This window comes from Papaver somniferum, unplaced genomic scaffold (genome assembly GCF_003573695.1).
Source record: "Papaver somniferum cultivar HN1 unplaced genomic scaffold, ASM357369v1 unplaced-scaffold_19, whole genome shotgun sequence".
Lineage (NCBI taxonomy): Eukaryota > Viridiplantae > Streptophyta > Magnoliopsida > Ranunculales > Papaveraceae > Papaver > Papaver somniferum.
The window spans coordinates 10,042,325-10,054,638 of record NW_020628818.1 but is presented as its reverse complement, the minus strand read 5'-3'; the positions used below and the strand labels follow the sequence as shown (position 1 = coordinate 10,054,638).

General features: G+C 38.8%; 1 protein-coding gene across 1 annotated transcript; it reads right to left on the bottom strand.

Annotated features, from left to right (window-relative positions):
- Positions 1–11,320: 11,320 nt before the first annotated feature.
- Positions 11,321–11,947, bottom strand: LOC113338503 (germin-like protein 9-3). The gene has a single exon (XM_026583912.1). The coding sequence runs from the start codon at positions 11,945–11,947 to the stop codon at positions 11,321–11,323; it is 627 nt and encodes a 208-aa protein (XP_026439697.1).
- Between the last annotated feature and the right edge of the window lie 367 nt (positions 11,948–12,314).

Here is a 12,314-nt window from a genome sequence, read left to right as displayed (position 1 = left end):
AACTTCTTCCTCACCAACTTCTTCCTCAATAACTTCTACTTCTTCAACATCTTCTCTGTCATTCGATCATGTACCTTTTGAGCGCCTTCATGGTGCTGTTTCAGAAAAGCTGACAGGTCACAATTATCTGCTATGGAAAGCTCAATTCATCCCCTATCTGCAAGGTTATGACTTGGAGAAATATGTAGATGGTTCTCTTTCCAGTTCACCGGCTCTTGTCAATGACCTCCCAAACCCACAGTTTTTATCATGGAGACGTACTGATAAACTTCTACTTGGTTGGATCATGTCTTCTCTCACTGCTCCAATCCTAGCTAAGGTTAAGACGTGCGATACTTCGTTTGTTATATGGACCAAGATTGATGCTCTATTTGCTTCTAAAACTGATGCACATCTTATTCATCTCAAGGAGTCTCTTTCTTCTATCAAGAAAGGAAACTCAACCATGTCTGATTACATTCAATCGGTCAAAAATATTGTTGATGCTCTTGCTGCTAGTGGTATTGACGTTTCTGACAAAGAATTTCGGCATTATGTTGTTAAGGGACTTGATTCATCCTATGAATCAATAGTTAGTTCTTTAATCACTACGATGGGTGTCATTACGGCTGATGAATATGAATCCATGCTACTATCTATGATCTTCGTCTTGCTGCACAGAATCAGGTTTCTCTTTCACAACCTCTTGCTAATGTTGCCTCTCTCAATAGTTCTGCAGACACTCCTCTTACACGGGATGGAAAACCAGCTGTTGTTTGTCAAATATGCATTAAACCTTTTCATAATGCTAGATATTGTCGTAAAAGGTTGGATATGGTAACTTATCCTCCTCGTGACAAAAGATCACCGCCCAGGAATACTTCCAATAGGGGCAGACGGCCCTCTTCCAATGCTCCCGCAGCATATGCTGCTTCTCATCAATCTGTTTACGCTTATGATTGGCTTCCTGATAGTGGTGCGAAGAATCATATGACCAATGATCTCAGCAACTTACATACCCATTATGAGTAGAATGGACCTGATCGTATTCGAACTGTTGGAGGTTCTTCTTTGCCAATATCAAATACTGGTGATGGTATTCTTACAACTCCCACTCGTAAGTTTATTCTTCCCAATGTTCTTCATGTTCCACAACTCTCTAAAAATCTTCTCTCTGTCTCTAAATTTTGTCTTGACAATAATGTCTTCTTTGAATTCTATGACTCTTTTCCTTGTGAAGGATCTCCAAACTGGGGAGGTATTACTTCGAGGAATGCTTAATAAGGAGGGTCTCTACACTCTTCTTCCGGTTTCACCTATTTCTGCTCTTGTTGGTGAACGTACTTCTTTACAGACATGGCACTCTCGTTTAGGGCATCCGATGCTCAAAACTGTCAAAGCCATAGTTTCTAAGCACAGTTTACCTATTTCCGCTTCCAAATTTTCTATGTGTCAGTCTTGTTTAGCTAATAAAAGTCATAAACTTAGTTTTTCATCTAGTACTATGGTTTATGAACATCCTTTGGATCTTATTGTGTCAAATGTTTGGGGTCCTGCTCCACTTTTATCTAATGAAGGTTTTCGATATTATATTAATTTTGTTGATGCTTTTAGCCGTTTCACTTGGATTTATCCTATGTACACAAAAACTGACGTTATTGGTATCTTTGATGTCTTTTATCGTCAAGTACAAACTCTCTTTGGTTGAAAGATAAAAAATTTCCAAACTGACAACGGCACTGAATATAAGAAGCTCAACAAAATTCTACAACAAAATGGTAAGCAGCATCGTTTGACTTGTCCTCATACATCTTCTCAAAATGGTCTTGCAGAAAGACGACATCGACATATAGTTGAAACTGGCTTAAATCTTTTATCTATGGCATATGTTCCACCTTCTTTTTGGTACGATGCTTTTTCCACTGCTACCTTCCTTATGAACCGTGTTCCCTCAGCTCCTACAGGTGTTAAAACTCCATATGAATTGCTCTTTAATAAAGTCCCAGATTTCCTCTCTTTACGGACTTTTGGTTGCTTATGCTTTCCTCATCTTAGAGATTATAGATCTAATAAACTTGAACCACGATCATCTGCTTGTGTTTTTCTTGGATACTGTGCAACTCGTAAAGGTTACAAGTGTTTTCATATTTCTTCTGGTCGAGTTTATTGGTCCCGTCATGTTGTTTTCAACGAATCATCTTTTCCTTTTATAGGCCTCAACTCGTCGATACTACCATCTTCCCCATCTCCTTCACATGTAACCACTTCTTCTCTTTTCTTGCCCACCTCCAAAGCTGTGTCTTTTCCTCCTGTTTTAGATCTTTCTCCTGCCACAGTTTCTAGCATCTCTACTAATATGTTGCAGCTTCCCTCTGCTGCTCTTTTTCTTGAGTTTTTGGACCGCTTGCCGTCTCCAGCTGCTACTCCTATGTTGGCAGATGTTATTTCTGCACCTACTGCAACATTCTTCTTCAGATACGTCCATTGCGGTTGTACAACATTCTTCACTGCCTGCTACAGCTGACTCGCCTGCAGTTTTGGTTCCCTGGTCTATGGAATTCGAATAGTCTCATGAAGAAGCTCAACAATCCTCCCCTGAAGTACAGCGATTTGGTCATATCTACAGAAGACGATTATTGTCTCAGCCAGTTACTCCTTCTAAGGCCCACGTGTCTACTTCTATCCCTTTATCTGATGATGTTACTTCCCAGACGACAATTTCTGCTCAGCCTGTACCTGCCCAGCCGACAAGTTCTGTTGTTAGATCAAATCTGCCCATTTTTGAAGTTGTTCCGTCGAGTACCACAGCACCAATTTTCACGGAGCCAGCTACTGCACTTCGGGATTCGACTTCAGATTCCGCACCAGGGTTGTTATCGCATGCAGCTCATGCCTTACCTGCGAACCAATCTGTAAGTCAGGTTTCCACTACTGATGAACACTGTGACAGTTCCATCGAGTTGCTGTCGTCTGCATCTCAAGACGTCATTTCTATTCAGCCTGGAGTTGCTGCCAACCTTGGTTCTTCTGGTATTTCCAGTATTTCACCTGACTCTGTCCAAGCTTCTCGAATACCAACTAAAAATGCACATTCTATGGTTACAAGGGGAAAGGATGGTATTTTTAAATCGAAAGCTCTTTTAGCTTTGAAGTATGCCAATATTACTGATGCTTTCTTTGAGCCAACTTGTTATTCGCAGGCGAAAGAAGATCCCGACTGGCGCAAGTCTATGGATGATCAATATAATGCTCTCATTCTAAATGGCACGTGGTTTTATGTTCCACGTACTCTGAATATGAATGTTGTAGGGTGTAAATGGGTGTTTCGTGTCAAACGTCGTGCTGATGGCACTGTTGAACATCGTAAGTCTCGGTTAGTTGCTCAAGGATTTTATCAACGCGAACGACAAGACTATGGGGAAACTTTCAGTCCGGTTATAAAGCCTTGCACAATTCATGTTGTTATTACTTTGGCGCTTACGTCTGCTTGGTTTATTCGCCAGCTTGACATACAAAATGAGTTTCTAAATGGTTTTCTTATGGAGGAAGTCTATATGAAGCAACCTCCTGGATATTCTGATCCAAATTATCCTGATCATGTGTTTTTGACTGCATAAATCCTTGTACGGACTCAAGCAAGCACCGAGGGCGTGGTACACTCGTCTTAGTGTGTTTCTTCAACAACTTGGTTTTGCTACTTCTCGTGCAGATTCTTCTCTATTTATTTATCGTACATCTGCTTATGTCACTTACCCTCTTGTGTACGTTGATGATATTATCTTAACAAGCTCCTCTTCTACCTTTTTGCAACATCTTATTGATACTCTTCACAAGGAATTTGCACTCAAAAATCTTGGAGAATTGTCTCTTTTTCTTGGTGTTGAGGTTACGAGAACACCTACTGGTCTATTTCTTTCCCAGCGACGTTATATAGAGGACTTATTGGATCGTGCTAATATGCAAGGGGAAAAGCCTGTAAGTACTCCATTTACCACTTCTACTGAATTAAATCCACAAGGAGGAGTTCCTTTGAAAAATCCTACTGAATATCGGAGTTTAGTTGGAGTTCTTCAATACTTATTAATCACACGGCCTGAGCTTGCCATCTAGGTTAATAAAGTCTGTCAGTTCATGCAACATCCTACTGACAAGTATCTTATCATTGTCAAAAGAATTTTGCGCTACTTACAAGGTACTTCTTCTTTGGTCTTACTCTCCGTCCTTCTTCTGATTTGAAACTAAGTTTTCAAGCCTACACGGATGCTGACTGGACTGGTGATCAAACCGATAGACGTTCCACTAGTGGTTATTGTGTTTATTTGGGATCCAATCTTGTTTCTTGTAGTTCTAGAAAGCATAAAACTGTGTCTAAGTCGAGTACGGAGGCTGAGTATCGTGGTCTTGCCATTGCAACTGCTGATCTTATGTGGATTGAATCTTTGCTTAAAGAACTTCAAGTTCCAGTTTGCACTCCTCCTGTCTTATGGTGTGATAATCTTGGAGCTACCTATCTTACTATGAATCCGATTTTTCATGGTCGTACTAAACATATTGAAATTGATTATCACTTTGTTCGTGAAAGGGTTCAACTTGGTCAGCTGCTTGTTCGCTTTGTTTTTTCCAAAAATCGGGTTGCTGATGTCTTCACTAAACGCCTTTCACGAGATAGGTTCTCTTCTCTACGCTCTAAGCTTACTGTTTCTGATCACCCGCTTAGATCGAGGGAGGGTGTTAGATAATAGGAAATTTTGATATTTATTTCCTATTGAAATACCGTTTTCTCGTATATATCTTTAGTTCAATTTGTTATATCGTGTAAGCCAAGTCACGACTAAGATTCCCTGTATTGCAAGTATTGTAAACACTACACATATATACAAATGGGTTTTCACCTCAGGTCTCTCAAGTTGATAAACCTAACTAAACTCATTGCATGTTTGAAGGCATTACATATACAAGGATCAATAGTTTGCAGCTAATATCCCAGCGTATAGGCGGTGGCGGAGCCGAGCATGCGTTAGGGTGATGGTCATATTTAGTTGGAAATGAACTGTCAAACTGAGGCTATTTTCTTACTTCAAAGCTTAGCTTGGGAATTTGAGTCAAGCATGCATGCATGCAGGAAAAAGTGATCCAAATTCCAAGCTAATGGCTAGCACGTTGATGAAAATAAATTGTTTACGCGACAAGTATTTCATTCACTGCGTGATTTCATTTATAAGTATGTGATCGTATGGAGATGCATGGATTCGTCCTAGTACCCTTTGCATTGCACCATAAGTTAATTTGAGTTATTTATTGAGTGAAAACTGATAGGGTACCCAACATTTTAAGTTTTGTATCAGCAACTAAGACCAAGTAACTGAATTTTCTTTTTAATCTTCCTTGTTTGACTAGGTTTAATTTCACTAAGCATATTCCGTACTAGTAATATATCCGAATTCGAGAATCATATGAATTTGAGCAACTTCTTTTATTTTTTATATCATTTGGAGTATTTGTTTCTCTATGATTCACGCTAGATGTGAACTATATCTACACAAAATGGAATTACAGTGACCTCATTTAGTCAAGAATCAAGAGTCCAAACAAACCAAACTAAACACGTCGACGAAACTTGCTTGGAGGGATTGAACAAACTTGTTTATAGAGTTGAAAGAGACACAACACCAGAATATAAATTAATGGTAGACCATGAATGTTGAGAAGAAAACGAAGAAGACGTGTACTTTGCAACGTAAGTACGGAAGCCACTGGATTTTTGGGGCCGATTTTGGTGCTTTCAGATAGAAGAATAATTTTTTATATAAGTTTGTACTTAAGATAATATAGTAATGGTTGTTTGATGAGGGGTTCAAAATCTTGCTTTCACACTAGTGAATTTACCTAACATTCTAGAATTACCTAGCATTGTTGTTTGGGGAATTGTCAGCAGGTACATTGTAACTCCCATAAAAATTAACCATTGGTTGGGTATTGAGAGAACATGTAGAAAGATCGATAGCAGGTAAATCCCCCAATTTGGTAATTGGAGGACACAACTGAGCATAGTTAGGTTCAGTGGTGTCTTGTTCTTCAGGAATAACCTCAATACTTGCCAAACTAGAATTAGCTCTTGTACGTTTCCTCAAATCATCCCTGGGGTTAATCTTCATTTTGAGATTAACTAAAGCATCATGCTAAGTTGAATTAAGAGTTCCTTTAGTGATAATGGGGTTAATATTGGGGCAGCAGCAGTCTTGAACCTTCTTGAAGAGTTGGTAGTGTGAATCAGTCCACTAGGAGTTGGCTTGGAACCAGAAATAGTTGCTTCAACGGTAACATTTTGAGTAGTAACTTGTTTAAAAATGATTGGTAGACCATTGTCCAGCTGAGACGAATGTTGTTGAACAGGGCCAACATCAAAGATCTTCAAGGTAGAGGATCTGTTTACAAAGGGACCCATCTGAAAAGTGTTTGATAAACCTTTATGAGTAGTATTTTCCATTCTCTGATCCATATCCCTTGCTTTTCCTTTGTTTCATATTGTGATAGCAGGAGGTTCGATTTGAGTTTCGAGCACAGTCTCGGTTTGTTGCATAATGCTATTTGTCATAGCATTGGAGGAAGATTATACTTGCTTGTTTACCACTGGATGAGGCATCATTAATCTTGAGACAGCATGGAGAAAATACTTGCTGCTGGAAGCTTCAATTTCTTTAATTTTTTTCTGTTTCAATTTCCATGCTGGACAGTGTTGATCTTTATGGTCAAGAACATGACAAGAAGTGCAGAAATACCTTGGAACTTTGATGTGTCTACATTCAATCAAAAATGGTTGAGTTTCACCACTGGTAAAGCGAGGAATGTCTACTGGTAAAGCTTTTTGCACTGGGATTCTGAGATACGCCTTGACATTCTTCTTTAGAGAGTGTTTACCAAAAGTATTTTGAGCTTCAATGAGTTCGCCCATGCTGAGAGTAAGTTTCTGAAGATCCTCAAATTTTGTACATTCGTTTGGAATATTGCACAATATAAACCACATAATTTCTCCATCGAAATGGAGTTGATGGTTTGCATGCCATCCTTCAACTGGAACCACTTTTAACACCATTAAGTAACCGCAAACGAACCAAGGTTTATGAGAGTTTATTCTATTGAAATCCTCTTCTGATAAGAAATGAATAAGGACTTTGTTTCGCAGACCATTAAAGGTGGTGATAGTAGGATGTTGAGCTAAAGGCCAATTATTGCATATGTAGAAACGGATTGAGGATGTAGGAACCAGCGTTTCACAGCATAGATTTCCCGCCATACACCATTTCCAGTTACTATCAGATTCAGCTAGGACAACTTTTTTGTCTATGAACACTGGTTCAGCAAGTGTAGAAGGTAAGGTTAATTTTTCAGCCATTTGAGTAGACATGTTTTGAATATCTTGATCTAACTTTTGGTGGTTTTCTGAGGAATTTGAGAACTCCATCAGGTAAGAGAATTGAATATATATGAATATATGTTGGTTGCGATCAGTGTTACAGATAATTAATACAAAATATAGCTGAAGAGAAATGAATCTCTTGTCGGTACTATGGAGTTGATCACAAACAATAAGGATGTGGAGTAAGCAAGGGAATTTTATTTGTTTATAGTTTGAACCTTAAAAAGGGAATGAGAAAGTTGTTGACTAGAATTTGGATATATTCCAGGAGAAAATTGGTGTAAGGTAGTTGTAGTGATACTGCAAAGACTGTGTTGGGTAGAGGGTTCATCATAAGAGATGTCATTTTCGTATCCATGCTTTATGGACAACTTTAGATTTGGGGTGTTCACGTGAGTTTGATGATAAGAGTCCCAAGTAAGGACAAATCCCATAATACTTTGTATGTAAGCCTGGGGTGGAAGAGAATGGTATGTAAACTTGACGTAGTTTTGGGTTGGTGAATCATTAATGGGTTTGTCCTTTTTTAGACTGACGTAGGTATGATAGTACAAACTGTCAAAGGTAATAATGGTAGAAAGGGTAAATACTGGGAAATAAAGATGGGAATGGAGGGAAAGATTTTGTTGTGGTTCAGGGTTTTGAAAGGGTTGTTGTAGGTACATTGTAGGCATAATTTTGGTAGTGAAGCTAGTAACCCATGTGGCAGAGATACCCCGGACCGCAATGGTGCCTCTCAACTGATGTTGCATTCTTCTAATCTGCATAAAACATAAAATCTTAATTAGACCCCAAAAATGCATATCAATATTAGATGCCCTGCCAGATACTCCCTTAATAGCAGTTCCAAAGGAAGTAATGGCTAAAAGAAGAATTAGGTGTTGAAAATAGGGCTGAATAGGATAATTATGGTCTGCAGTGATTAAACCATACGCATGGTCTTGAAAGGGCGTGGTAAACAAAGCGACAAGACGCTTAACCAAACGCCTTAAATGGCAATGAATGGGCATTATAGGTTCTTTAAAAGGGGTTTTATGGAAGAGATTAGCAAATTCAGAACTTAAAAGTTTGGTTTTTTATCAGAAGAGGAAAGGATTATGGAGGGTTTTGTTAAACTAGAATATGGAAAATCAAGGTAATGAAGTTGCTTCCAACAATGGTGTTGCCAATAATCAGAATGATCCTCCACTTTCAATCCCCTTTGAACAAGCCAGAGATATTTTTCCTACTTTGAGTACCAATGAACTTCAGCAATTGAGAGATTACATTCAAGCAGAGATCGATCATCGCCATCATGGGGTAATTCGTCAGTAGGAAGAAGAAGAGCAGAGACGAAGAGAGGAAAAGGAAAAATATGATCGCAAGTTTTCTGCATGGAAGCCAAAGTTTTTTGCATATGATCAGAGGAAGGGAGAGGAATGGATAGAGAAACATTCAGGATATAAAGGATATGGGAGTGCAACAGACGAGGATTCTGAGGATTCAGAAGAAGGGATGGAGTATGATCTTGAGGAGGTGAACACCAGTGATCTGGACTCTGATGCTGCAGCGGATAAAGAAAGGATGAAGCAATATAATGACAGGAAATTGAAGGAGAGATTTGAGTTTGAACTGTTCAATCACAAGATTTATGCAAGGGATTGAGTATGATCTTGAGGAGGTGAACACCAGTGATCTGGACTCTGATGCTGCAGCGGATAAAGCAAGGATGGGGCAATATAATGACAGGAAATTGAAGGGGAGATTTGAGTTTGAACTGTTAAATCCCAAGATTTATACAAGGACAATGCGTGAGGGGGAGAGTAGCAGTGATAGTGAGGAGACCCTAGAGGATGAAACCGATGAGGATCATGATGGAAGTGATGTTGATGATGTTGAGAGTACATCATCGTCTGTCGACACATCTCCTGCGCCTTCTGAAAGTGCTGATGAATGGTTCCGAGAAGAGGAGGATTGGGATTCTGATGAAGATGACTATTAGTCGTCTCTTCACAAGTACTGGGATTAGTAAAATCTTCAATGTTTGAGAAGATTTTGAAGATGATCAACAAGTTTTTTGCACAAAGGTACTTCTAGTACTTCTTCTCGTTCCTCCTAAGTCTCCCACAGGTGGTGTTGACTTTAAGGTAGTGGTTTTTCTCTAGTTGGACAGTTTTTGCTTTCTTTTGTTGGTGCAGGTGATGTGAATAGGAAAAGATGTTGGAATTGGTATTTTAATAGATTTTTGTTGTGGTTTCAGACTATTATGATCTTGAAAAAGTCGAACTGTATTTTGGTGGTTAGAATCCAAGTGTTTAGTGAATAGTAAAGTATTTGTGTTGTTTTTGGTAACGATATGGTGCTTAGACTGAAATTTTTTATTTACAGAAGCACAGGTGATGTAATGGTCAGGGGCTTTGTTTAGGGTGTTCAACTGGGTGTTGATAGAGTTGTAATGAACTTTCTTGATGCCAGTTTTTTCTTGTGTAGAAGCAGTTGAATGAAAAAACTTAATGTTACTGGATAGGGTGTTTTTTGAATTTAATCTTGAGATTATATGTTTCCAAGTCTGGTGAATAGGATTGCAAATGCAAGAATCACAAACAATGAGCAAATAAAGAAGAATTGAGTGAAAGAAGATAGAAATCTGGTAAGTTTTGGAAGAAATTGTGGAAAACATTCAGGAGAAAAGAGAAAGAAAAATGCTGATGTCAGGATGACGGAGCAGAGCTGCAATGTGTTCAAAAAGAAAATGATACATGTGTGATGAAAATAAATTGTTTGCAAGTTACGCGACAAGTATTTCATTCGCTACGTGATTTCATTTATAAGTGTGTGATCGTATGGAGATGCATGGACTCGTCCTAGTACCCTTTGCATTGCACCATAAGTTGATTTGAGTTATTTATTGAGTGAAACCGATAGGGTACCCAACATTTTAAGTTTTGTATCAGCAACTAAGTAACTGAATTTTCTTGTCAATCTTTCTTGTTTGACTAGGTTTAAGTTTGCTAAGCATCACTACAAAATAAGTAGTTTCTAGGGACAGGCTGTTTTTTCAAAACCGTCCTTAAAGAGGATTATTTGGAACGCTCATGGAGTACTCGTCCCTATTAGTGATCAAATTTTTAAATTAAGGCAATAATATTAGTGATCGTCCCTAAAAGAAATGACGATCAAATAGTATTAGTGACGGTGGAACAGGGGACGGTCAGAAAAATATTACTAATATCTTCTTGGGGCGGATTTGGGCCTCTTTGGACGCTTTTTAGCCGTCACAAAAAGCCTTTTGTTTTGTAGTGCATATTCCGTACTAGTACTATGTCCGAATTCGAGAACCAGATGAATTTGAGCAACTTCTTTTATTTTTTATATCATTTGGAGTATTTGTTTCTCTATGATTCACACCAGCTGTGAAATATATCTACACGATATGCAATTACAATGACCTCATTCAGTCAAGAATCAAGAGTCCAAACAAACCAAACTAAACACGTCGAGGAAACTTGTTTGGAGGACTTGAACAAACTTGTTTATAGAATTGAAAGAGACACAACACCAGAATCCAAATTAATGGTAGACCATGAATGTTGAGAAGAAAACGAAGAAAGACGTGTACTTTGCAACGTACGTACGGAAGCCAATGGATTTTTGGGGCCGATTTTGGTGCATTACAGATAGAAGAATAATTTTCCATATAAGTTTGTATTTGAGCTAATATAGTAATGGTTGTTTGATAAGGGGTTCAAAAATCTTGCTTTCACACTAGTAAAATTATCTAACATTCTAGATATCGATTGATTTTCAAGTTTTTGTCATCGGTAACTGGTAACAATAATTTCTAGACTTAGCTAGTCGGCTGGACGTCCACGGCCCATGCAGCTAGACAAGTTTTAAACATGCATAATCCATGGTTAATGGCCCATGAATGCAATTTCGCCACGCTTATTTGGGATTTGGTGCAAGACCAGCTTTAATCTTCTGAATTGTAGCAACGTCTGTCTTGAACGACTTAGCAAGAATTTCATCCCCGATATCTGTGGTGAACACACTCGTAGGAACTGACACTGTTCTAGCATTTGCACTACCGAACGCAGATACAGCGGTGGCTGATCTTGTGTCATTCTTGTTGTATTGAAAATGAACAAGACCTTTGGGAAAAATAAACATGTCTCCAGGTTGGAGTGTTTGGGTAAAAAGCATGTTAGTGGTGTCAATGAAACCTACATCAAGGCTACCTTGAACGACAAAAAGGAGCTCGGCAGAGCGAGGATGGGTGTGAGCAGGGTTAACTGAACCGGCAGGGTAATCAAGAATAGCCATGGAAACACTTTGTCCATTCAAGGCAGGAAATTCTTTCATGCCAATTTTTGTCACCCTGAAGGTGGGAGGAGGACCAGATGCACACAAATTCCGTACTCCGGTAAACGTGAATGATGACCCATCAAGGGATGCATTTGCCGGGATAACAAAATCAGTGACGATATCAGGATCACCTGCTTGGGCTATTGGAGAGCTGAGAAAGCCAAGAACTAAGCAGATCATGACATACATAACAAAAGTTGAAGCCATAATTCAAGGTTGGTTATAAGTTGTGTGGAAATGGTGGTTTTTGCTGGAGCCTTTAATTTTGATTAGCTGCGTTTTATACGGCGAAAACGTTGGCCGGCTATGGATAAAGAGGTCATTAGATGGAAAACTCTAATGGTTAGCAATGTAGAATGCGTGAAGTAACTATCCATAACCTGATATAAAGCTACCAACCTAAAATTATGTATTGTTATTAATCATATAAGACATGCGCAAACACTGCATTAGTAAAAAATTGTCATCTAATAAGGAGGCTCCTAAATTGCATGAATGCTGCTGCTTTTACTTACTCCCGATTTGCACAATTTCTGCTGCATATACCACTCCAACTTGTAAAAACAATACAGTA